This window comes from Orcinus orca, chromosome 3 (assembly GCF_937001465.1).
Source record: "Orcinus orca chromosome 3, mOrcOrc1.1, whole genome shotgun sequence".
Classification (NCBI taxonomy): domain Eukaryota; kingdom Metazoa; phylum Chordata; class Mammalia; order Artiodactyla; family Delphinidae; genus Orcinus; species Orcinus orca.
In genome coordinates this window covers 303,350-329,860 of record NC_064561.1, presented here as the reverse complement: position 1 = coordinate 329,860, position 26,511 = coordinate 303,350, and the positions used below count along the sequence as shown (strand labels likewise).

The window sequence follows — 26,511 nt, the reverse complement described above, 5'->3', positions numbered from 1 at the left end:
CCCTGGGCTCTGTGAGCCTTACACCGGCGGCGCCCTACCCGCTGGCCTGGCCATACCCTCCCCAGCAGGTGAAATCCAAGAACTCCAGGCCCTGGGGCTGTTCACACTGTTTATTTGCGTCTCTGGGAAAGTCAAGAACATTGGGGCCTCATCACACATTGAAAGCAGAGCGGGCAGCAAGGGCACTTCAGCGGAGGCTCACAGCTCGAGGACTCAGGTGGAGTCGAGGAGGAAGGGGGGGTTCCATGGCCACTGCTCAGGGTCACCTCAGAGAGGGCCTCTCATCCCAGCCACCCAGGGGCAGAGCCGAGATGGGGACCCAGGCTGCGGTCCAGGGCGGCCCCTGCACCCACCCTGCTGAGGTGGGGGGGCGGCCTGGGCCCTGGGCACCAGGCTGCAGGTCCCTAGGGGAGGGGCCGAGATGGGGCCTGGTCATCCACAGCCCACACGAGAGGGCCTGTGAGCATGTGCACTGATGTGCCTCTGGGGACGAGTGTGGCTGCAACCAGGGAGATGTGTCTGTACATCTAGGTGTCAGCTGCCCCCAGGAGGGGAGCCCCTCGCCCCTCACCGCTTCCAGTGAGAGGGGGGCAGGCGCACATCAGGCTGGGAAGCAAATGGGGGTCTCCAGCTGCAACCCAGGGGAAGCTCCCTGTCCCAGGTGGTGTGCCCCCCTCCACTGCCCAGAATGAGCCAAGCCCAGCAGAGCTGGCGGTGGGCCTGATCTCTGGGGTACGGGTAGGGAGACCCAGGACCCCGGTCCAAGCAGGCTGGAGAAGGGGCCAGGCCAGGGGCAGTCCCCCAGGGTCCCTGAATTAGCACCAGGAGGAAGGAGGGCCCAGAGGGGGTGGGAGCTCAGGACATAAAGGGGCTCACATGGCCCTGCCTTGTTCAGGAGGCAGCTCGAAGACCCCCGGCCCAGCCCGGCCAGAAGACAGCACAGCGGTCACGCCCCTCCCGAGTGGGTGGCATATCCTCAGGGCTCCCCCTTCCCAGGTTGCATCGTCCACTGGCTGCGCCCACATAGAGCACTGGGGGGAGGGGCACATCAGGCTGGGGTGTCCAGCGGGGCCCGTACTCCATTCCCAGACCTCGAGCTTGGGCTCCCCAAAGAGGCACAGCCTCAGCCCAACTGCCCGAGATCTGGACCCAGCGCCTTGGCCAGGGAACGCCCCCCCACTTCCAGAGGCTGAGCGGAGACAGAGCAGGCCCCCAGAACCCCTGGCTCCCGGGACCCCTCTCCGGCAGGGTGTCCCCTCAGGGACCTCATTGGAGGTGGCAGGAAGGCACAGGCAGGAGGCCCAGAGGGAGGTGGGCTGGCCTGGGGCTGCTTGGAGGCTCCAGATCACACCAGCCAGGACCGCTGTGGGCAAGAGCCGCATCTGTGGAGCTGCCGTGACATGGGGGGGCCCTCGTTTGGGGAGAAGCGGGTGTGTCCGTGTCTCTCCTACCAGGCGTGGGTACACGGCTCAGTGGTTTAGGGTGTGTGGGGGGGTGACGGGAGGGGGGAACCCCTGTCCCTCTCTTTCCGGTGAAAGAAAACTCAGAAGGAACGTGTGAAGACACAGCATGTCCTGGGCCCGTGACTGTGGGTGGAGGGTGGACGGGCGCCAGGAGGGCCGGGCCGTGTGGGTGTCTGGTGTGGAGGGTGGGGCCGGGGTCTGGGGGTCCGGGTGGGTCACATAATGGAGCAGCATTTGCAGCGCTGCTTCTTCATGTCGAGGTCCTGGGGGTCGCTGGCAGGGGCCTCGAGCCCCACCTGGTTCTCTTCCCTGGAGCCCTCGGTGGCAGGGGGCTCGGCCGCACTGCCGTTGGGCGGGGCGGGCTCCTTGGGCTCGGCCGCGTCCTCAATGACCACCAGCTCTGCGGTGATGGTGTCCTGCAAGCCCAGCACCTTCTGGGTCTCAGCCTCATCCTCCACATTCTGGTAGCCCATGAAGATCATGGTGACCGGGGGCTCCTGGCCTGGCTGGATGCCAGGAGGGCCTGACGTGGCCTCGCCGGGCTGGGCCTGAACTCCAGTGATCTCCCGCCTGGACGGCGTGGTCCGGACTGCCTCCTCCGACGGCCCCCGGGGCTCTGCTGACCCGGCCGCAGACCCTGCCTCGCTCAGCGTGACCTCGTCCGCCTTGTGGATGAGTTCGTCCACCTCAGAGGAGCTCAGCGGGTGAATCCCATTCTCCGCCGTGCCGTCCACGGCGTGGACCACTGGCATGTGGGGGGAGAGAAGGAGAGAGTGAGCTGGTTCCCAGACAGGAGGGGAGGCCTGGCAAGGCTAAGAGCCACCTCTAGGCTCAAGGGGAATCATAAACTAAATTACACCTTTGGAACCAATTGACAATCAAAGCTCCTACGGGAATCTGTGGGCACAGGCAAATTGGTGCACAGAGGAAAATGTATAGGCACAAAAGCATGTTAGAAACCAAGCAAGAATAAATGAATCGGGATTTTATTGTCTCGCAGTTTGAAGCATTTCCCTATTCCCCAGTCAACTTGCTCCCAGGTGATTACCTTGCAAAGTAGGTCTGTTTTTTTCCGTCGCAAAGACAGAGAAAATGGAGTTCAGAGAAGGGTAGTTAACGAGCCCCACGTCACACAGCCGGCTGCGGCCGGACCCTGCTCTTTCTACCGGTCTAGGCATTCCTTTCATGAGGACTTGCGGGGATTCTGATTTCCTCCTTCCTTGAGCTCATGTGGACGATCTTGAATTAAAGTTTAGTTCATTCACCCATCTTTCCTGTTTTCTAGTCAATGCCCCAAAGGCTATACATTTTCCTCTGAGTTCTGTTTCGGCTGCAGTTCATGGATTACTTTATGTCATTCTGTTTCAAGTGTAAATATCTTATAATTTCCATTTTGACTGATTGCCTCTTTAAGCCAAGATTTATTTAGAAGAGTGTTTTTCAATTTGGGGGAGCGGGGGACTGTGGTCCAGGAAAACAGAGTGTAAGACACAACCTTGTAACAGGACATGGTCACTTTCCGAAAATGCTCCACCCTTGTTTGAAAAGAATGTGTATTCTCCACTGGGCAGAGTTTTATGTGTGCAGTCAAGCTTGCTAAGTGTATTTTCCAATCTCTCCGGCTTTTGTCCCCCGTGTCCCGCTGATGTGTCATTTTCTAACCTGTGTTACAGTCTCTGAGGACCGGACTTCGGCACCCGGGAGGAGTCCCAGCTGTGGTCTGATGCCAGCCTCAGATCACAGCCCTTCTAGAAACACAGCTGCCCAGCTGCTCAGCATGGAGGGAGGGACACACTGGACACCCCGGGGACTCGCCTCCTCCCAGGCCAAGGTTCAGGCTTGGCCAGTCTCTGGCTTCTGGCCAGAAGGAAAGTGCTTTCCACTCTCAGTTTCCAAATCCCTGGGGAGGGGCGTCCATGCATCAAGGCCTTGCAGTGACTTTGGGCTCGAGGCCCAGAGGGTGGGGTGTGCCCAGGTCACACAGACCCAAGCTAGGTATTTCCCACCGGCCACTGCCCCAGGGTAGGAATCCGAGCCCTTGGTTGCCATGGAAACGGATCACCTTCCCATTGCTAAGCAACAGAGTCCAGTCTGGCGGGTCCTGAATCCCCAGGGGTTGGGCCAGGCAGGGCTCAGCGGCCAAGGTGAGGACCTTCTGTGAGCACAGACATCTCTGCTCCTTGGCCCTGTGCGGTCTCACCCTTGTCCAGGAAATGGGGCAGCTGGGACGTGCCCGGGAACCACACAGCCCGTGAGAACTGGAGCTGGGATTCTACTTGGGTCGATGCCCCCAAATTACAGCAGAGCTGGGCTGTGACAAGACCCCTTTGATAGCATCCTGGATATCCCAGAGGCCTGAAGCTCTAAGAACACGGGGCTTTGGGAATCAAAACCACAGTGAGATACCACTTCACACCCACTAGGATGGCAATAATAATAATAACAATTTAAAAATGGTCAATGATGAGGGTTGTTGAGGATGTGGAGAAATTGGAACCCTAACGCACGGCTGGTGGGAAAGTAAAATGGTGCAGCCACTGTGGAAAATACCCCAGCAGTTCCTCAGATGGTTAAACCTAGAGTCCCCACGTGACCCAGCAGTTCCGTGCCTAGGTATCACCCGAGAGAAGCGAAGACATACGCCCCCACGAAAACTTGTACAGCATAAAACCGAAAGGTGGAAACATTCCAAACATCCATCAGCTGATGACTCGATAAACAAAATGGGGTCCATCCATACGCTGGAATATTACTCGGCCATAAAATATAAACATGGATGAACCCTGAAAACGTAATGCTCAGTAAGAGTGGCCAGACATAAAAGGCCACACGGTGTGTGATTCCATAGACGGCAAAGGTCCGGAACAGGCAAATCCACGGATGGAGAGTGGATTCGTGGTTGCCGTGGTGGGGATGGGGCAGGGGTGGGGCTTCTATCTGGGGAACAGAAATGTTCTGGGATCAGCTCGCGAGGGTGTACAACATGGTGAATATTCCAAAACCCACTGAGCTGTATACTGAATTGTACGGGTGTCCTGCATCCTCTCTCTCCAAATTCCATAGTCTCACAAGGGCAGCATGTACAGACTCACTAATGGACCCTGAGGCTGCGCTGTGCTAATTTTATACTTGACTCAAGGGACCAGCTCTGGGGACCCCATGTCCTGAAGAAAGCAAATGTTTGCCTTGACTTCAAATGTACTTTTAACATCTTCTTAAAATGTTATCTTTACTAAGGTAGGTTTGCCTCTATCCCTGGCATCACAGCAAACGTTGCCCCAAATTTCCCCTCCCCGGTCAGGTCATGCCGAAAGTAAACAAAAGTTTAAGTGCCAAGATGTTTACGAGATGGCTGTCTAAATTCTGACAGATTTCACAGTTTAAAGGAAAGTTCTCCTTAGTTAAAAAAAAAAAAGTGAATTTTACGTTCTGTGAATTATATAGAGAGAGGCAGGCACTCAGGAGCTTCTGCAGAAGGCTGCCCTCTCCTGCCGTTCCCAGCTTCCTTGTGGGTATTTCCCACAGCCTGCTCCCCTCCCAGCCGCTAGAGGGAACCCTAAAAACCAAACCAGATCTCAGCACCGTGGCCCCTGCCACCCCCGCCAAGGCTCACCATCCCCCTCCACACTCCGCATCAGCCGCATGGGCTCCTCTTGATTCCCCAGCCCAGCAAACTCCATCCCACCTCAGGGCCTTTGCACATGCTGTGTCCTCACCAGGCGCACTGCTCCCCCACGCCCACTGTGCCCCTTCTCACCTCCTTTGCCCCCTCCCCGCACTGCTGGACCCTCACTCGGCCCCCTCCGCACCTCTGGGCTTTTTTTTTTTTTTTGTAGCCTTTACTACAACAGTAACTATTTAAATGAGTTATCTGTGAAATCGGGGTTGAAGGGCTGGGCCCTCTGGCCGGGAAGCACCCAGGACAGCAGGCGCCACTCAGGATGGGCCTCCCCAGCCCAGCCTGGCGCTGGCCACGCCTCCAGGTGGGTTCTTGGATGGAGGGAGGACTGGGCCTCAGGCTCTGGCGGGGCGGTGGCGGGGCGGGGGAGGGGCGCGTACCTTTGGTCTCGTCCTCGTAGACCTTGATGCCCTGAGGGAGGCGCTCCCGGGGGAGCACGGTGGTGCTGGACAGCACCCGGGTCTCCCCTGTCACCTTGTCCTTCTCCACAGTGATCTCCACCGAGTACATGGCTGGCACGAGAGGCACGGGTCACGCTGCGGCCCACCTGCCCATGTGCCCCCCGCCGGGCTGCAGCCAAGCCAGGAAGGGGAGCCGGCAGCGCACAGCCAAGCAGCAGGTGCCCTCGACGCGGCCCGCCCCCCAGCTCAGCGTCCTTCCCTAGCTCCCCAGTCCCGTGGGCGAGGGGTCTGAATTCCTGTGCTGGGGATCCGAGGACACCCCGGCCACCCCGCCCCGTCTGCAAAGTCTTGAACTGTCCCAGTGACTCAGGGGCGTCCCTGGCCCACTCCAGCCAGGACTGGAACGCGGGTGAGCAAGCTCGCGCCCCACAATGTTCTGGACTGCCGCGTTCTCTGTGCTGCACGTCTAAGTCGACTACTGATATATCGATATTCTCATCTGCTCCACTGTGCAGAGGGGATGATTCCCTCTGGACGCGAATGCAGTCACAACCCGTTAAGGCCATCGCTCAACAGCCAGCATCTGACCCCGTTGTGCAGACATCGTCTGCCTGGGGTCCCCAGCCCTCCTACATGAAGGGGCCCACATCACCACGGCCAAGACCCCTCCCAACCTGCCCCTCCTAGGTCCTCCCATTTCTCACAAGGACACCTCCGTTCTCCCTCCTCCCTCTCTCACCACTCCCACACCCCCTCCTCGGTCCATCTGCAAATTCCTGGGTGCTGCCTTGAGGACTCCCAGAACCCGCCCACTTTTCGTGCCTCCGCAGCCCCTGCGCGGGGGGGAGAGAAGAGCTGCATCCGCCCCCACCATTCCCCAGCCCTCCCCCATCTCCCCACTGTCCCCCACAGTCCTCCTGGACCATCTGCCCCACCATTTCCTCCTTCATCCCTTCCCTTCATCCCCCCACCATCCTTCCCCCTCCCCGCCATCCCTACCACTTCCCCCCACCATCCCTCGCCATCATCCCCCCATCCCCCACACAATAACCCGCCATCCTCCACCATTTACGCACCACCTTCACGCTCCCCCACCCCTCCCGGACCCCCGCCGTCCCCTCCGCCCTGTCTCCCGCCGCCGCCCACGGCCTGTTCTCCCCGAAGCCGCCAGGAGGCGCCTGTGAGAACGCAGCGGGGCGCGTCCCTGCTCTGCCAGCCGCCCTGAGGGCTCACACGCCACCCCCCACCCCCACCCCTGGCCCAGCAAGGCCTGACCCGCCCGGTCCCCTCCTCGCCCTCATCTCCTCCCCCTCCCCGCCTCACTCAGGCTGCTCCAACCAGCACTGGCCTCCGCGCGGTCCTTCCCACCCGCCAGGCGCAGTGCTGTCCCAGAGCCTTTGCACTGGCGGTGCGCCCTCCTGGTGTGACCTCCGCCCCACCTGCATGCCTCGCGCCCTCACTTCGAGTCCTTGTTCAAATGTCACCTCCTAAGTTAGGCCTCCCCTGAGCCCTTTAATTCAAATGGTCCCCTCTCCAGCTCCCCGTGCTCTGCTGTATCCTCTCTGTAAGTTAACCATACAGGCTCTCACTCCCGTCAGAACCCCTGCTCTCCTGGCTGCGTCTCTCCTGCCTGGCTCACAGCAGGTGCTCAGCAAGCATCATAGAATGAATAAGTGGGTGAAGGATGCTCTGTAATCCCACATCCCTCTGAAGCCTGACACCCCACCATCAGACATACAGTTGGGCAGGTTGTGCACTGCTCAAGGTCACCGGCTGGGGGCCTCTGGCTTTGCTCTTGGGCAGGGCTGCTCTAACTGGCACACCCCCTTCTGTCGGCCACCCCCGGTATCGTCACGCCCTGGTCTTCGCTGCCTCCCTTGGTTCTGTGCCTCCAAACTAACTTCGGGGACAGCAGCAACAAGGTTCTGCCGTTCGTCCTGACTTCTGCTCACTCTCGTTACTGGGTTTGTGCTGGGCCCTGGGCACGAGGTCACTACAATCCCCCCCCCAACCCGGTGCCAGCCGTCATGTGATCAAGCAGGGATGTGAACCTGACCTTGTAGAGCGCTGAGCACTAATTCGGACTGCCCTGCTTGGTTACTTCCAGGGACAGGGTGCTCACTCCCTCTCCCAAGGTGGGCCGACGATGATGAAGGAGGGAAGGTTTGCAGTGAGCGTGCGAGCCTGTGCCCGCCTCCCTCCTCCCGGGCCCCAGGAGCGAGCAGCGAGGTTGGGGGATGGAAGCCAGGAGGGGCATCAGGTTAGAAACGCCATGCGAGGGGGCCCATCTTCTCGGGGAAGCTGAGCTGGCTTGTGACGGATGTGCCAAAGCAGAGGGGGCGCCCGGCCCCACCCAGGCTCAGAGCTGCGGCCTTGGTCCAGCCACCCACCCATAACCACAGCCCCCACCAGGTACTGCTGAGGGCGCGTCTGCATCCGACCTGGCCCCCTGACCTGGACCCCCAGGCCCCCCAGGGCTGACACTCAGCCCAGGACAGTGGCTGGACATGGGTCTGAGCCTGGGGCCAACCCACCAGCCTTCATCATGGTGGAGCCTTCAACCGTCCTCAGGGGGGTGTTGGAGATTCGCTTCTCTGCTCGGGGGGGCAAAAGGGAGAGAGAGAGACAGATTCAGATGAGGAAACACACAGATTTCCCCCCGTGCAAGACATGTGGACACCCCCCGGATACATGGACTCCCCCCAGGCACGTGGTAATCCCCCCAGGCACATGGACACACCCCAGACACGTGGACACGCTCAGGCATGTGGAGACACCCCCAGACACTGAGACCACCCTCCCACACACTCACCCAGATACCTGGATCCTCCCCCTAACACGTGCATGCAGCTGGACCCCTCCGCACATGTGTGCATGCCCAGAACCCCCGAACACACATGGGATCGCTCCCCCCAAAGAAAACACACTTCAGCCCCACAGTCCGTTGCCCATCTCTTTGACCCAAATGATTTTCACAAAATCCCTGAGAAGCCTGCATGGATTTTTTTTTTTTAATTATTAATTTTTAATTCCACAGTAAGACAAGGAGACACTCTCTCCTCATGAATAATTAACTCATGACAAATCAGGCCAAAGACACTTCTGGCTACCACCTCCAATCCTGGCTGGTGGCGCTCTTTCCATGCCTTTACACACAGAAATAGAGATGCTCAATATATATTTTAAAATATAACATGTTAAAGAAATTTAATATACTTAGTAATATAGTTAATAAACTGTTACAGCTAACTGTATGTATTTAAATGTCATGTGAACATGTGAAGTGTTTGTAGATGCGTACACTATATACCTGTAATAAATCGGGGGGGGGGCTTTTTTCTTTGTTTCCTGGACGGCAGTCTTCTGCATCTGTGTGTGTGGGACCATTGTCTTTTTATTTTATTTTACATTTTGTTTTATTTATTTTTTAAGGCTGTGCCACGCAGCTTGCAGGGTCTTAGTTCCCTGACCAGGGACTGAACCCGGGCTCCATCAGTGAAAGTGCTGAGTCCTAAACACTGGACCACCAGGGAAGTCCCAGGACCCTAGCGCACTATCTCCAGGACAGCCAGGACCCTGATGTCTCAGCCCCACCAATCCAGTTTTACAGATGCGAAAACTGAAGCCCACCCACCTGCCCTGGAGCCCAGAGCAAGGGGGTGTGGAACAGGGGCAGGGCCGGCCAAGGCCAGGCACGCCGCGTGGACAGGATGGACCCACCCCAGGGCTAAGACCTCAGCCAGACACGCCCCGGCAAAGCCAGTTTCCTCACCTGTAACACAGGTGCTGCAGCAGCCCCACCCAGGGATGTTGTAAAAATTCGATGAAATGATATTAAGGGGCACTGGGCCGGCTCAAAGTCGGGGCTCGCTGAGAACAATGACAATGCGAGTCATTGTGCTATTATTTTTACTTTTTAGCAACAAGAGCACCTTAAAGTCACCCTCCCCTGCCTGCCATCCCCCATCTGGCCAGCAGAGGGCGCCGGGGCTCGGCCCGCCCCTTCCCGAAGACGTACCTTTGGGCGTGCCCACCGGGGCCTGCAAAAAAGAACGGAGAGGTCAGGGGTGCCGGCGCCCCCTCCCACATGACCAGTGTCCCACCTGCCGAGGCCGGAGCCTGGGGAGGGCCTGGCTGAGAGGTGACCCCATCACAGGGGCTGTCTCCTCCTGGACCGATCCCCCAGACAGCCAGAAAGGTCCCAGCCTGCTCAGAAGCCTCCCGGGGCTCCCAGAGCTCCCAGAACAAAGTCCAACCCTTCCTGGTGAGCCCCAGGGCTTGTGCCAGCGGAGACCTACCCACCGGCCTCTCCTGCCTCCTCCTATCCCTGGCCAGCGTCCCTGGTCTCCTCGCTGTTACATGGGCAGTGTCCCTCCGCTTCGAAGGCCCTTCCTGGATTTCCACTTGGCTGGCTGCTCGCTCAGCCCCCTGACCACCCAACCTAAAGGTGGCTCCCCAACCCCATCCTGGACTGTCCCTCAGGTTACCATGTTACTTACCTAGCCAGGAGGTGGGCATCGTGAGGGCAGAGACCACTCCAGCACGCAGTCTGTGCTCAATCAACCTCACGGAAAACCCCCTCTAGAGTCCGAGCCTGGAGAACTCCTACTCAACCTTCAAAACCCATCTCTGGGAAGCCTGCCCAGCCCTCCCATGAATCAGACACCTCACTGGGGACTCCACAGCACCCCATGCTCCCCCACAATAGGTCCGACCACCTTCCTGTGCTTGCAGTTGCCTGATCATGCCCGTCTGCCCACTCAGCAACAGCTCAGGGAGGCCAGGGCCTGGGTCTACGTCCTCTTGGTCTGCCCCAACCAAGCCTTGGGAAACAGTGAGGGTAGGTCTGTAGGCTCCAGACTGAAGCTATCAGAGCAGCAGCTGGAGAAGGACTGGGGCACACAGCAGGGATGTCTCCCCAGCTGCAGCTCATCTGGGGTGGGGGTAACAAGGGTGGATGGGGGCAGAGGAGGCGTGTCCCACAGCCCCGAGTCCTGAAGACAACAAAGGTGGTTGGGAGACTTCTACATTTGCCTTAACACACTGTGGCAACCACGAGCTCGGGGTCCAGAGTTCCAGGGTCTGGTTTCACCTGAACCTGGTTGGATGTCACACCCGGGAATCAATGGCTGAGCCCAGGAAAGACCACTCCTCAGCTGTGCGGCCTTGAGCCAGTCTCTCAACCCCTCTGGGCCTCAGTCTTTCATTTTTTTATTTTATTTTTTCTGGCTGCGCTACGTGGCATGCGGGATCTTAGTTCCCTGACCAGGGATCAAACCCGTGCCCCCTGCAGTGGAAGCGCTGCACTGGACCGCCAGGGAATTCCCCGGGCCTCAGTCTTTGCCTTCCATCTAATGGGGACGCTGCTCGCACCTGAAAGGGCTGTTGTGGGGATTAGACAGGTGATGCCTGCTGTGCTCACGAACGTGAGAAAGATGCCAAGCAGGGAAAGACCCTTTACCCGTGAAACGCTGGTTTTCCACTGACTCACTGACCCCCCCAGGACGCCCCCGCACGGCAGGGAAACCGAGGCCCAGGGAGGCAAAGCAAAGCATGCTGGTCACGCAGCTGGGAAGTGGCCAGGCTGGGATCTGGATGCGCCACTGGCCACAGCCCCAGAGGCGGCGAGGGCGTCTGGATCTGGGCCAGCAGGGCGGCGCCCCGGGAACCTCTTACCTGCTGAGAATTCAGCACAGCCTCGGCCCTCTGGTCCTCCTGGGCGGGGCGTGGGGCCGGGGCGGGGGCGGGGGTACGGGCAGGGCTCGGGGCTGCCGGGCTCTCCTTGGCGGCAGCCGGCAGCGCATCCGCGTTCTCCAGCTCCTCGATCTCCTGCTCCAGCCTGGGGAGGGCGCACGAGGTGAACACCCTGCCGGGCACTTACGGTGCCTAGCACCGCCCGGCACATCCCAGAAGGGCTTCCTTAACTTGGATGTTTTCTAACGACCTTGCGAGGTGTTCTCCTTCCCGCGCATGGCAGGGGAAATGGAGTCCTGGAGCAGTGCCAGCAGGCCGCAGAGCGGGGACCCGAACCCAGGGGCCGGCTGGTCCCTGGATCCCTGCACCGCCCGTGCCACTGCTTACTCCTGTTTTTGCTTCCAACAGACTCTCCTTTTTCCCACTCAAATACATTTATTTTTACAGGAATCTTCATCTCTCCAGGGAAACTGGAAAAACCATGTTACTTTCCAAGTATTAGAAGATAATGGTGCACATAAACCCAGTGAAAACAAGACAGGCATATTCAATCCCGCCTGAAGTGTCACCTGCCTGAGCCTTTGGGCTGCAGACGTCAAAGGCACTCAGCACCCGGGGTCACGTTCTCCTTGAAGACTCAGGACAGACCGCGGGTGAGTCTGCAGCCCCCTAACAAAGTGATCCCAGGCTGGCAGGCTGGACACAGCTGGGGTCAGCCTGGAGGGCTTCCAGGAGGAGGTGTCCAGTGGGGACACTGAGCAGGCAAAATGCAGGTGATGGAACCACCCGAGGAGTGGGTTGCCCTGTCAGGAAGAAAGCCAAGGCCCCCGAAAGCCAGCCACACAGTAGGGCTCAAGGGCAGGCCCTCCTCTGGCACAGGGCTGTACCCAGCAGGGTGGGAGGGGCAGGAGACCACCTGGCCCAGCCCCCGGTGGCCGGTAATTCCCATCCACCTTCCATCCCACTCGCAAGAGCCTTCGGCCTGCTCAGTCCCTACCATCGCTCCCGGGCCCATTTCAGCCCCGCCTCCATCTGGGCACACAGGTCACAGGTGGGAAAACTGAGGCCTGGGGAAGGGAATCCCAGCCAATACTCTCCCACTTTCTTCCAGATGAAACACATCCAGACAGGATCCCAAGGTCCCCACTGCGGGGCCCGCCTCAGCGTCCGCTGGCTGGCGGGCTGGCCCATGCCTCTAGGGCCTTCCCTGGCCCAGCGGACACTGGAATTTTGGCTGTCACTTCCCTCCGCATGACCCCGCTGCCCCGGGAGCTGAGCCTGGGCCGCCGGCCTGCCTGCCCGGAAACTCCTCCGGGCCTTTTGTCCCAGCCCAGGGCGATGGTTACTTTCCCCGGCCTGCCCCCTCCCCCGGCTTCCTGCAGGCCCAGCTGCAGTGCCTCCGCGGCTCCATCAGCGCCGGGAAGAGCCAGCTGGGCTGGCGCCAGGAAGCCCAGGGGGAGGCCGCATCTCCCACGCTCAGAGATGCACCGTCGCCCTGCCTCCTCACGCCCCGCTGCGGGGTGGAGAGGAGGAGGGGTCACACAGGCAGCACACCCCCCTTCCCCGAGCCTGGGTGGGAGGCTCCTCCCACAGCGCCCCCTCCACCCAGGCACAGGGGCCCGCGGGTGGATCCCACTCCTTGGGCATCTCACCGAGCCCTCTGCGGCTGCCGCGGCCCCACCCACCTGGAGATGGATTCTTCCAGCAGTCGCGCCTTCTGCTCGTCCTCCTGCATCTGTCTCCTCATGTCCTCGTCCCCCTCCGAGGCTGAGGACGGCGTCCCCGCCAGCAGCCAGCGTTCCCGCAGCGCCTTGGACTGGGACAGTGGGGACCAAGGTCAAAGTCAGGGTCGGGGCTGGGGTCAGGTTGAGGTGGCGGTCAGGGTCAGGTTAGGGTCTGAGTCAGGACTGGGATCAGAATAGGGGTCACCTCAGCCTTCCTGCCCCCCTGCTCCGGCCAAGGCCGGGGTCCCTGGACGCTGCCGCCCCCTCCCTGGCCGAGGCTCCGCCCAGACCTTCAGGTGCTGCAGCTGCCGCCGGTCGTCCTCCAGCTGCCGGCGCCTGTTCTCGATCTCCGCCTGCCTCCGCCGCTTCTCCTGCCAGACGGACCACGCGGTCAGGGCGGGCGTGGGGCGCAGAGACCCCACAAACGCCCAGTCTTTGCCCACACGGATCCCGCTTTTTCTGTAAATGGCATCCCACTGGCCCCCCCACCTATGCCCCAGACTGTGCCATCTACCTGCCCCCCCTCCTGTCCCCCTCCACCTCCCCGCAGCTTGTCCCCCCACCTTCCCCCCCACACACATGCGCAGGTGGGCTGCCCAGGGGCTCTGAGAGGGCTCTCGGCCTGAGAGTCCACATTCTGAGGACTAAGGGGATCTCGACATTTTCATTTTGTGGGGAAGTACCAGCAGGCACTCAAGTTTCCCACTCCACACTGGGGTTCTGCGTCCTGGAGCCCCAGGCTGGGTGTGGGGAGCCCCTGAGACCCCAGGTCCCCCCAGCCTGCCCCCACTGGCCACACCATCCTCGGGACCAGGAAAAACTCACTGCAATGGCCTGGAGCCGCTCCTGCTGGGACGTGGTCTCTGCCACCAGGACCCTGGGGGGACAGAAAAGGTCAAGTGAGGTCGGGGGTCCACCCCAACCCTGCTTTTGGCAGATCCAGTTCCAATCCCCACCCTGTGTCTTCCTGCTGGGTGAGCCGGAGTTTCCCATCCGCGGCATAGGGCCATTACCCACCCCCCTCAGAGGCACCAGCCTCCTCTCCCTGCCGCCTTTTTTTTTTTTTTTTTAAGTCTTTATTGAATTTGTTACAATATTGCTTCTGTTTTACGTTTTGGTTTTTTGGCCAGGAGGTAAGTGGGATCTTAGTTCCCCAACCAGGGATGGAACCCTCACCCCCTGCATCGTGTTGACTTAAAAATATATATATGCACAATGTGAGAGTTGCAAGTTTTGGTTTTTTTTTTCTTCCCGGACCGGAGCACGAACCCGTGTTCCCTGCATCGGCAGGCGGACTCTCAACCACTGCGCCACCAGGGAAGCCCGGGAATTAAGTTTTATTGGGGGCAAAATGAGGTCTGCAGCCCGGGAGACAGAGCTTCAGATAACTCTGAGAAACGGCTCCGAGGAGGCGAGGGGGGAAGCCAGGACATCTAGGAGTTTTGCAACAAGGGCAGGTAGTCGGGAACGTGAAAAGATTATAGTTAATTACAGAAAACCAGGACTTCCCTGGTGACACAGTGGTTAAGAACCCACCTGCCAAGGCAAGGGTCACGGGTTCAAGCCCTGGTCCAGGAAGATCCCACATGCTGCGGAGCAACTCAGCCTGTGCACCACAACTACTGAGCCCGCGCACCTAGAGCCCGTGCTCCGCAACAAGAGAAGCCACCGCAATGAGAAGCCCGCACACCGCGATGAAGAGTAGCTGCTCCCGCAACTAGAGAAAGCCCGCGCGCAGCAACGAAGACCCAACGCAGCCAAAGATAAATTTTAAAAAAACCTACGTGTCATAAAATAACCTTTAAAAAAATAAAAGATAAAGAAAATCAGATATCTCAAGTTAAGGAGTTTAGCGCTTTTCGGCGTATGGGAAGATGCAACAGTCTGGGCTCACTGAAACCATTCCTTTGATGTGCACCTCAGCTCTCTGGGGCCAGTATCCTGCCACATCCTGAGTTTCCTCAGGGCTCACCGCAGGGAGCGGCTGCAGTCTGACGGCTGCTAGATGGCAGGTATTCTTTTTAGCCCTGAGTTTCCTGAGGGCTCACCGGCTCACACTGGAGGGCTGCAATCGTTGATGACTGTGACATCCTTTGTTTATTGATATGGCAGGAAATATTCCATTTATACATATTCCATTCCATTTATAAATATTCCACTTATCAATTGGAAGAGGGAGTCCCAACCACCGGACCACCAGGGAAGTCCCCTCCAAGCAGCCTTATTCCCGCATTAATTCCTCCCAACAAACCCTCCTGCCACCCCTCGGGGCAGGGCCAAGGGACATGAGGAGTGAGGCCCAGTCTAGAGACCTAGGAAGGGCATTGAAGCTGGGCTTCTGAGGATTCATAGGAGTTCCCTGGGAATCAAAGCCTGGAGAAGAGTGTCTCAGGAAGAGCAGTATCACCTTTCTGCTCAGACGGAGAGCCTGACCGAGACCGCCCCCTCCTCAGCCTCAGCATTCTCCAGCCCTGGGAGGGACACTTCGGGGAGGAAGGACCCTGAAGCCCCACCCCACAACCTTTGGCCGGCAAAGTCCTCGATGCTGTCCTGGGATTTCTGGCGCTTCTCACACTCGCCTCACCTGGAGTCTCCCAGGACTCCAAAAGGCCCAGAGACAGCTGTGAGCCTCCCAAAAACACACAGCAAAAAAGCAGCAAAGCTGAAATTCAACCCCAGGCTCCCTTCTCATCCCATCCACGTTTTGTTTGTTTGATTTTTTTGCTGCGCCGCACAGCTCGCGGGACCTTAGCTCCCTGACCATGAATTGAACCTGGACCCTGGCAGTGAAAGTGCTGAGTCCTAACCACCGGACCACCGGGGAATTGCCCCATCCATGTGCAGTTTTAGCCTTAAACTGGTATGCAGTAGGAGCTGGATAAATGTCAGGTGCCCTTAAAGGGACAGGACCTCACGCTGTTGAGGCTCTGGGGCCTTCTGTGGGGGCACGGGGCCAGCAGGAGGCCCAGGACCTGGAGGATGAGTCATCCCTGCTCTCCTGCATCCCCCCTCCCCACCTGGTGGGGGAAGAGGAGCTTTCAGAACCTGACACTTCCCTTCCCAGTCTCCGGTCTGGAAGCTGCACACAGTAGGTGCAGTGAAATGACTGGACCCCTGAAGCCCAGAACATCCTCTCCAACGGGCCTCAGAATAACCTCACGCGTCCAGGGCCGCTGTGACAATGCAAAAGGGGGGTGGGGGGCGGAGGGTCTCGAGCCCAAGCGGGGGGCTTTGGGACCGTCCGCCTCAAATCCCCAATGACCACAGGGCCACTCTTGGAGGCCCCGTCTCATGGGCGAGGGCCTGGCGGGCACGAAGGGGTTCTGAGCAGTGGGAGCCGCAACCTCCCACCTGTCCCCCCACTTGCCCCGAGCCCCTTATCTTCGCGGGCACGGCAGGCACTGAAATTACAGACCGTGTTTGGGCCCCACCCACTCCTTGGCCTTGTATCAGGGCCACCCCGAGGCCTCCACAGACCCTGTGGGTCTGGCCTCGGTTGCTCCATCAGCACACCCCAGCTCCGGACGCTCCTGTATGTCTCCCGCCCGCTGTGGCTCGGAAGGGAAACAGGCCCCAAGTCGCAGAGCGCTCGGGGTCTACCCCCGCCCCAAGCCCCCGCCCCCGCCCTCCCCCCCCACCCCCCGCCGGGCGGCTGCCAGGTGGACATCCATCCCGGGCTGCAGTGCCCCAGCCGCCCGCCCCACTAGGGTTCGGTGGTTTCCTGGCCTTGCTTGAGACCGGTGAAGTCATCAGGCTCCCACGCCCCAGCCAGGTGACCCCACCCAGCTCCTCCCTCCCGAGGAGGCACCTCCTCCCCTCCCAGGGGCCCAGCAGCACCAGCTGCACCCTCTGCAGTTTCCCCCGTCCTTCCTCAGGGAGGCTGGGTTCAGCTGGGTGGAGTTCAAGACAGGCTTGATCCAGCTATCTGACTCAGTTGCCCTTCCTGAAGGGCCAGGCCAGCTGGATTTCTGGGTCTGCCCCTTCACCCTGTGTGACGCCGGCAGGGTGCCACCCCCTGAGCTCCCCACACAGGCCTGTTTCCTCAATTCTTGCAGACGCCACACTTCCCACCCCAGCCCAGGCCTCCACCATCACCTGCCACCTCCCTGCCACCCTGACAGCCCAAAGCCAGAGGCAGCTTCTCCAAATGAGAATCCAAACCGGTCGCTCTCCTGCTCTCAAGTCCCCCAGGCTCTCACCACCCTTTGCAAAATACCACAAGGCCCAGCCCGCACCCACTTCCCTGCCCTGGCGCCCTCCACTCTCCCTCCCGCTCACTCTGTTCCAGCCACCAGGACCTGCTGGCTGTGCCTGCCCTGCACCAAGTTCATCCCTACCTCAGGGCCTTTGCACTTGATGTTCCCTCTGCCCGCTATACGCTTCCCATAGCTGGAAACTGAGGCCCACAGAGGGCGAGTCACTTGCCCAAAGTCACACAGCTAGGAAGTGAGAGCTGGAATTCAAACTACAACTGCCCAGCTCCAGGCCACACCACAGGGCTTCCCCTTTCCTAGCCCCAGCGCGGCCTCCAGGGACCCACTCAAGCAGGAGGCAGAGTTGGGGGAGGGGGCATAGCAGCTGAGACCCTAGTGCAAATAGGGCCATGGCGGGCAGAGTTACCAAGCTGCCTAATGCCGGGTCCCCACCCTGACAGGCAGGTGGCCATTCGGGCCAGACACAGGGACACAGGGATGGCTGTGAGGTCAGCTTTCCAGGTTGGAGACAAGGCGGGCAGTGTCCTCGCTAGGGCGGCCAGTCCCTGCTGGGCCAAGCGAGGGCAGGGGAAGGTCAGGCGGACACACGAAGGAGAGGCGCCGGACCAGGCAGAGAATTTCTATCCCTCCCCATCCGCCTGGCTGTCTCAGCCCAGACAGCCCGAGGGGCGCAGGCTGTGAGCCCCACTCAGGTGCCCTTCCCCGGGCCTGGGGGCGCCAGAGCCGCCCCGGGCGCGGCCGCCGCCTCTGGTGATGGATGGCTGGGCCCACGGGAGGCGGTCGCCCTGGCAACCGCGCCATCCCCATGGCAACGCGGAGGCCTGCAGGCGCGCGGGGGTGGGGCCGGCGCCAAGCATCTCCAGTCCCCAGCCCTGCGCTGGGGGCCTGAGGGGCTTCCGGCCTCGGGCGTCAGGGGCTGCCTAAACAGGGTGGGACTTGGATGGATAACAGGGTCTACCCAACCCCTGCTGCAGCGGGGAGGGCTCCCCTTTCTGGTTTTAGATGCGTCTGTCCAGGGAGGGGCTTCTACCCGGGAAGGGTCTGAACCCGCCCTCGGTGTGAGGCAGCCAAGGTCAAGCCAAGATAATGTTCAGCATCATAAATCCGAAAAATAAAACAAAATAGGACGATGGAACCCTAATAAAACAGCAACACAATAGGAACACCTTCCCCAGCGCTAACCATCTTCCGCGGGCGGGTCTCAGCCCCACTTTACAGAAGGGAAAACTGAGTCTGGGGAGGAGCGGGGTCTGTACACATTTGCTAAGCGTCCAATCTCCTGAAGATCCTGTGAGGCACGTGGGATAACTATGGCTGTTTTATCAATGAATGGACTAAAGCATCTAAATGGTGAAGTGGGGACCTGGACCCAGGCAGGGTCGGGCACACGGAGCGCAGGGTCTCCCTGAGGTCTGGCGCGGGTAGGGGTGGTCAGTGGGATGGTTGAGATGCTCACTTGGGCTCAGTGAGGGAAGCAGAGGCCAGATTACAAAAGATTTTACAAGCTGGGCGCAGAAGCTGAATTTTGGCTAAAACGCATGGGGAGGGTTTAGCGCAGCATGGCGGCTGCCTCCGCTGGCTGTGTGACCCGGGGCAAGCCACGAGCGTCTCTGAGCCTGCACCGGCTCCTCTGGGCAATGGGCCGCAGCTCGCAGCTGCTGGTGGAGGGACATGCCCTCCGTCAGGACGCCCACCATCATCAGCACGCGCAGGTGTCTGGTCCTTGCGCGATTATTTTTATGGCGCATGGAGAAAATTCTGGGCTCCAGCAGCCTTGTGGGCGGCTCAGGACTCGGCGAGGGCGTCGGCTGGGAGCGCGTGAGATAATCCTGCTCCAGGAGATGAGCTAATGAGACCCAAACCCAGCGAGCCAGGCAGAGGCCTCAGCGTTTCGGGCGTTTATTTTTTAAAGGCCCAGAGAGGTTACACAACCGGCTCAAGGTCACCCAGCGGGCAGGAGGGACCGGGGTGGGGGGGGGGGGTGGGGGGGTGGGAGGTGGGAGGCCGGTGTGTGTGTGGGTGACACTTGTCTTTCCAGAGCCCACTCCTGGGCAGCTCCAGCAGGAATGAGGGGGTCCCAGCCCAGACAGGCGAGGAGCCCAGCGCTGGAACATTCCTGTGCTGATTGAAAGGAAACAGCTGACAACGACCTTGGCCACAGGTGGGGGGGGTGGGGGAGAGGCAGAGTCACGCGGTGCCGGGTGTAGGGGGTGAGAGGGAGCCCAGCGGCCCCTTCCCCCATTGGGTGGGGGATGGAGTGGGGGGAGGCTGGTTCCCAGCCCCAGACTGGGTTCCTCCTAAGCGCCAGCACCTTCCTCGCTCCAGACCCTCCCGCAGTCCTGTCACCCTGAGTGAACCTCAGCCTCTCAGCACGCAGTTCAAGCCCCTGTGTTTGTCCCTCCCCCTCCCCCAGTTCCCTGCCTTCCCCTTTCTCTCCTCCACCTCCAATCTCAGCTCAAACACAGCTGCCTCTTTCAGGAAGCCTTCCTAGGTCTCTCCCCTCATCAGGAAGGAATTCCCCTTCTCGAAGCCCCTCAGCACTCAGCACGAGTGGGCCCCCGGGAACACGGCTGTCATTGGTGAGGTGAACAGCCCATGAGGCGTGGGCTTTCTAGAAGCTTCAAGACAGAGAGACATCTCCACCCCCATGGTGGGGACCAAGGTTGGAGCAGGTCCCAGACCCAGGGGAGCAAATCTGTTGCCTATTAACCTGGGATGGGGAGGGGTGAGCTGGACCCTGCCCTGGGCCCTCACAGCAGGATGGGGCAGCAGGGAATGAATGCGGGCCCATCTCCGGCTTCAGGCAAATCCAGCAGCAGAGACCAGCCCCAAAGTCCCAAGGTCCCTCCCACCCCTCACTCGGGCTGCTCCCACCACCTCAAACATTCCAGGCACGATCCCACCTCAGGGCCTTTGCACTGACCGTGTCCCCGGGCCTGGGGCACTTCTCTGCCGGGTCTCCAAGGGGCTCACTGACTCCCTCGGGCCTGTCTTCAGATGTCACCTCCTCACTCAGGCCTCCTCTGACCCTAATTAACCCCAGCACCTCCCAACACCGCCCCCTAGCCCTCATCATCAGGAAACACCTAATCATTTAACTTATTTTGTTGATTTCTCCGCAATGACAGTGACTGTCTCTTTTTGTCCCTGCCGTGTCTCCAGCAGTTGGTACACAGCAAGTACTCAATAAATGTCCACTGGGCCAGCACATCAATTAGGGTCCTTCCATTTCCAGTGGAGGAACCCACCTAAGGGTTCCCCACCCTTGTCACATTCCTGCCACCCCCAGGGACCATCTGTACTGTGATCACTTCCTTTTTTTAAAGAAACTCACTGTCACATCTTACATTTATCTAAAACAGGACCTGGGCGCCTCACATCCAAGAAAGGACAGAGGACAAGCCCCAACCACCTCGGACGTGACTTACAAATTAATATATAAAGCGACCCAAATGCCCATCAACGGATGATGGATAAACACAATGTGGTCCCTCCACACATGGGAGCACCACTCAGCCCTGAAAACGGGCGAAGCCCTGACACTCGCTACAACGTGATGGACCCTGAGAACACGATGCTCAGTGAGAGAAGCCAGACACAGAAGGACACACAGGGTGTGATTCCATTGATGGGAAACGTCCAGAACAGGCAAATCCCCAGGGACAGAGTGGATTCGTGGTTGTCAGGGGCTGGGGAGGGGGTGGGGAGTGACTGCTGACGGGGACGGGGTTTTCTGGGGGTGATGGAACGTTCTGGAATTAGCAGTGATGGCTGTACAACTCTGAATGTCCTGAAAAACACTGAATTGTACACTTTAAATAGGTGAATTGTGTGGTGTGTGAATGATATCTCAAAAAAGCTGGTAAGAATAAAGATATACATAGATACAGCAGAAATGCTGGCCCTCTCACCCAGGGCCTTGCTGGGGCCAGAGCTGGGGTCCTGCCCACCCCACGGGGCATTGTAAGGCCCTGCCAGCCATGCCCCGAGGCTCTCCAGGGTCAGAAGATCTGAACACAAACTGACCTGGTCATCACCTGCCCGCTCCCTGACAAGTGTTACCAGAAGCCTCCCGCCAAGCCAGCTGCCCTCCCCCCACCGCCCAGGCTGGGCTCCCAGGCCTGCCCTCACTCTGGTCCTCGTGTGTCTTGCCCACCACGGGGCTTGGCTTGGGCTTCGCCTCCCAGTACCTGTCCCAGTCCAGACTGGTCCAGTGATGGGCTCTGACTTGCCGAGTTTCTGCTTGAAACCTGTCTGGCAGGAGACAGACGCCACAGCCCAGTTCTTCACTCCTCAGGCACCATGACCTCCACTCAGCCATCTCGTGCCGCATGGGGACCCCTCTGAAGCATGGCCAGGGCGCACTCTAGCCTCCCAGCACATACAGGGGCTGGGCCATCTTGCCCTGACCAGGACACCGTCCCTGTGGGCAGCTCTGACCACCACAAAGTTCTGAAGTCAGCCGACGCTGACCCAGACATCAGGTCCTGCCGCCCCTCCCCCGGCTCTCGCTTTTCTCCCGAAGCTGCTCACACTGTCCCCGTCCAGGCTGAGGTCTGACTTGCTTCTCCCTGCTCTGGACCCTCTGCTGCCAGAACCTCTTTCTGGTACCTGGGTAAGAACCTCACTCCTCCCCTGCTCAGATACCATCCATGGCTCCCTGGGGCTCCCCAGCTGGGCACTGTAGGCCCAGAAGGACCTGGCCCCAAGAGCACAAACCAAAGAACACTGCCTTCTCCCAACACATTTCCCACCTCTGGTCCTTTGCACAGACCAGTCTCTCCACCAGGAACACCCTTCTGCCTGCCTGGGTAAGCCCTTAAATATATTTCTCAGAAAAGGTCCATGACAGAATGGACAGGAAACCTTCCCCACACCTCAGAGAAGACCCTCCATGGGCTCCTCCAGACCCAGACCCCTCTGATCCTGCACAGGACTAGGGCGATCAGCAGGGTCTGTTTCTTTTCTTTTTTTTTTTTTTTTTTGCAGTACGCGGGCCTCTCACCGCTGCAGTCTCTCCCGTTGCGGAGCACAGGCTCCGGACGTGCAGGCTCAGCGGCCATGGCTCACGGGCCCAGCCGCTCCTCGGCATGTGGGATCTTCCCGGACCGGGGCACGAACCCGTGTCCCCTGCATCGGCAGGCGGACTCTCAACCACTGCGCCACCAGGGAAGCCCAGGGAGTGTTTCTTAAATGAACAGAGGAGGAAATTCCCCTGTGGGACAGTGGTTAGGACTCGGCCCTTTCACTGCTGGGCCCCAGGTTTGATCCCTGGTCGAGGAACTAAGATCCTGCAAGCTGTACGTTGTGGCCAAAACCAACCAACCAACCAACCAACCAAACAAAAACCCAAAACAGATGACAGGCTTCCTGGGTAGAGACAGGATGGAGGGAATAGGGTCCCAGACTTGGAAAAAGGTGACGTGATACTCTTTAAGAAAATCAACCCATTTTCCTGCATCAAAACCCGAAGCCCTTGAAGATGGGCCCTCCCCATGGGGCTGGGACAGAGCTGTGAGTGGTCCTTACAGGGCCCGATCCCTACAGCACCCACCCTCCCCTAGCTGCACCCCACCCAGGAGGGGCCTGGGTGGGCTCGTGTCTCCATTCACCAGATGAGAAAAGTCAGGCCCAGGGGAGGGGGGTGGTATGACCGAGGCCCATGGGGGGTGAGAAACCCCCTCTCCATGCCCCACTCCGAAGTCAGCAGTCACAGAAGGGGTCCCTGGGGTGGATGCAAGGGCAGATGGCCCCAGGAGCCCAGACCACAACAAAGGCCACCTTCTGTATAGCCCAGCCAGCCAACCAGGCTGAAAAGCCGATGTTAGGATACCTGGGAGCCCCACAGCCCACAGCCCCCGTATACAGGAATGTGCAAAGACCCCCTCCCCAGCCTTCCCTGGCACCTAAGAGGATGGCCCAGTAGCAAATGCCAACATCACCCCTTTCTGGCTGTGTGGCCTCAGGCATGTCGCGTCACCTCTCTGTGCCTCAGTTTCCCCACCTCACAGGGCTGCTATAAGGACCAAGTCCGTCCCCGTGGACAAAGCACTCAGAACAGGGCCTGGTATACAGCAAGCGCTCAATGACTGTTAAGTAAATAAATCACACCTGCACGTCTCAGACCACCTTCCCGCATTCCTGCCACCACCTCTAGTATCAGCTGCCTGTCCCTTCCCTTCAAATCCACTCACTGTTTAAATCCAACCCCTTTGTTTTCAAAGGAAATAAAGTTACATCGTTACCCAGACTGAGAAAACCAGAAGCCACTGCCACACACATCAGAGTAAAAACATAAAAAAAAAAAAAATAGATACACGATGAAAAGAAAAACTTGTTATTAAGTTCAATTATCACTGGGTACTGCTGCCTTTTAACTGGTTCTGCTTCTCATTAAAGGGAGATTCGCAAGTGTGAAAGCAGCGTTAAGAACCCACTTAGCACCCAGTGGAGACGTTCTCCTTGAAACTGTCCAGGCCTCAGGGCGGTCAGGGCTCTGGGAAGGTCCCGACGCAACTCTGCTCTCCTGCTCTGCTCTCCTGCTGCGTCCCGGGGTCTGAGCCTTCCCCTTACCCGGGAGAGGGGTTTGGACACCTGAGGTGGTTGCTCCCAGCTAAAATATCTTTATTTACCAGCCGGGGCCTGAGGGTCCCAGAGGAGAAGCACCTCACCCTCACGTGGGCCACACAGCAAATCCTCCCCATAGCACATGCACCCAGCTCCGGATCCCCCACCCAGGCCCCACCCTTGTCCCACCTTCAGAGCACCACCCAGCGCCCACGCGGCCTGCCTTGTAAGAATCCTTTCATTCTTAAGTTAATGAAAATTCGTTTAGGGCTTCCCTGGTGGCGCAGTGGTTGAGAGTCCGCCTGCCGATGCAGGGGATACGGGTTCGTGCCCCGGGTCTGGGAAGATCCCACATGCCGCGGAGCGCCTAGGCCCGTGAGCCATGGTCGCTGAGCCTGGGCGTCCAGAGCCTGTGCTCCGCAATGGGAGAGGCCACAACAGTGAGAGGCCCACGTACCGCAAAAAAAAAGAAAAGAAAAGAAAAGAAAATTCGTTTAATCCTTAAATTAACGAAAAATTGTCAGAGTCGTAAACGTCTCTTTAAAAGAAACTTTCCAGCACCACCATAAGCCGCCACCATCTCCCGCGATGGCAAAATCCATGGAAACGGAAGGAGGTGGACGATTGCGTCCTAGCGGCTGCTGCCTCCGCGCCTGGAGCCTGCTCTGCCCTCGTGGAGAAGGACGGAGAGCCTGGGCAGGTGTTCACGTAGGGCGGCACCAGATGGAGCCTCTCCCCACCCATCGTCACCCCGGAGTGCTGGGGATCTCGCACGGCTATTTAGGCGGTTAACGCCAAGTCCTGTCCCACGCCTGCACCCAGAAAAGCCAGCGACCTGCCTAACGGTGGACCCACAGCACCATATCTGACCCATGATCAAGAAGGCCTGGGGGCAGGGCAGCAAGCACCCGGGGGCCCTCCGTGTGCTGTGTGACCATGGGCCAGCAGCTGCCCCTCTCTGGGCCTCCATAACCTCATCGAGAATGAGAGGGGGGCTGGAAAGGAAACAATGGGGTCCATCCGGAATATCTCACTCCTCTGCTCTGAGTGGGCGTTTCCTCCCTCTTCACCCCTCCTCCCCCAGGCAGCCCCCTCCCCGGGGCCACACCCTGCCTAGGGCCTGCTGTGGGCAGGCCCACAGGCTCCCCTTGGGCCCCAAGAGCAGATAAACAAGTGAGGGGAACGCAGCAGACTGGTCTGGGCCCCGGCTCCCCTGAGCCCCTGGCTGGGCTCCCGGGGCCGGGCTGGGCCTTTGTCTGGGTTTTCAAAAGCAGAGGACATAGGGTGTCGCCTTCCTGGGAGGGGGGCAGGCAGGAGGCAGCGGCTCTCACCCAGCTGAGGGTGTGGCGGGTCACGGGTGAATCCCTGGAGGAAAGTTGCAGGCTCAGAAAACACACCCAGTGGGAAGGGCAGAGGAGCCGGGCCGGGTGGGCTGGCTGGACCTCCATGTCCGGCCCCAGGCAGGGTGGGGACCCGGCCCACAGTGGGGCAGCTGCTGGCCCTGGGACAGGGTAGGTGGGCTGCGGGACACCAGACACCCCCTTCCCAGCCCCCTGCCCACGTAAACGCACCCCACAACCTCCCTGCATCCACCTGTGGGAGTGGGGGTGTGGGGGGATGCCCTGACGCCAGGAAGAGAGGACCTGCGTGGGAAGCGACCAGGCACACTCACTGGGCACCTCCTGGTGCAGGACCGGCTGCCCGGCAGCTCCTCACCCAAGCCCCCAGACCCAGGCTGCCCACCGCATTCGCACGGGGGCCAGGGGGCTCTTGGCTACATCATTTGGGGCCCCACCTCGGGGGACACTTTCCCCAGGAAGACATGAGACCCAAGCTCCCCTGCTGGAAAGCACCTGGTCCTCTGGTCTCACACACATCCCAGACCCGGAAGCCTGGAGAAAAGCCCCCTACAAGCCGGGACTTCGGGCGGGTGGATCCCCGCCTTAGCAGGGGCTCCGGACAGCACTTGAGGCCCTTGGGGAGGGCAGCCAGGCGAGGGAGGACCGGCCGGTGCGCATCCAGGGTGCAGGGCACGGCGAGCTCAGGCTGGGGGTGGGGGAGTGAGCTCACGGCCGGCCGGGGCAGTGGGGAGGGTCGCCCCATCGCCCCAAGTGGACGAGGGCCTGCCCTGGGGGCGCGGGCCGAGCGCGGGCGGAGACACAGCGCATCCCCTCCCCACCCGCGCGCGCGTCCCGGGCCGCCCCCAGCTGCTGCCGCCCGAGTCCCCAGGAACCCGTGGGCCGCCGGGGCCGAATCGTGGGGAGGCCTGGGTCGGGCACGACCCAGCCCGAGTCCCTCCCGGGCTGAGCGGGGATCCCGGAAGCCCCGTGTCACCTCCCTGCCCGCGCGGTGGCGGCGGGAGTGGGGGCCTCAGCCTCCCCGGCGCCCCCGGCCCGAGCGCGTTACTCACTCCATCTCCCCGCCGAGGTCCGTGGGTCCGCGAGGCCGGGCGGCGGGGGCGCGCGGGGAGTACCGGCGGGCCGGCGGGCTAAGGCCTGGCGGCCTGGGCAGAACGGCGCGGGGGCGGCTGCACCGGCGCGGGCATCGCCCCGCGCGCGGCTGTTTATTGTCCGCGCGGCGGCGGGCGCGGGGGGTGGGCTGGGCGCGCGCGCCGCCGCCGCCGCGTTTCGCTCGCGCCCCCGCCCGCCGGCTCCCGCCTCCCGCCGCCGCCCGCCTGCGCCTCCTGCCGGCCGCCGCCCGCCGCGCCCCGCTCGCCAGGCGTCTGCCCGCCCGGCCCGCCGGAACCTCCGGCCGCTCCGACCCATTCAT

General features: G+C 60.2%; 1 protein-coding gene across 2 annotated transcripts; it reads right to left on the bottom strand.

Annotated features, from left to right (window-relative positions):
- Positions 1-95: 95 nt before the first annotated feature.
- Positions 96-26,511, bottom strand: PALM (paralemmin). 2 transcript variants are annotated; one of them, XM_049708609.1, is made up of 9 exons: positions 26,153-26,511; positions 13,787-13,838; positions 13,252-13,332; positions 12,923-13,053; positions 11,220-11,382; positions 9,562-9,583; positions 8,078-8,137; positions 5,523-5,654; positions 96-2,208 (listed from the first exon to the last, which is right to left on the bottom strand). In XM_049708609.1, the coding sequence occupies exons 1-9, from the start codon at positions 26,509-26,511 to the stop codon at positions 1,679-1,681; spliced, it is 1,530 nt and encodes a 509-aa protein (XP_049564566.1). In that variant the 3' UTR covers positions 96-1,678. The 2 variants fall into 2 exon arrangements, with proteins under 2 accessions (XP_049564566.1, XP_049564567.1); XM_049708610.1 differs by lacking the exon at positions 5,523-5,654.

Coding starts and splice junctions, on each gene's coding strand:
- PALM (XM_049708609.1), bottom strand. CDS start 26,511: ATGAATGGGTCGGAGCGGCCGGAGGTTCCGGCGGGCCGGGCGGGCAGA. Junction 13,839..26,152: donor GACCTCGGCGGGGAGATGGA/GTGAGTAACGCG, acceptor CTGTCCCCCCAG/GGTCCTGGTGGCAGAGACCA. Junction 13,333..13,786: donor AGCGGCTCCAGGCCATTGCA/GTGAGTTTTTCC, acceptor TCCGTCTGGCAG/GAGAAGCGGCGGAGGCAGGC.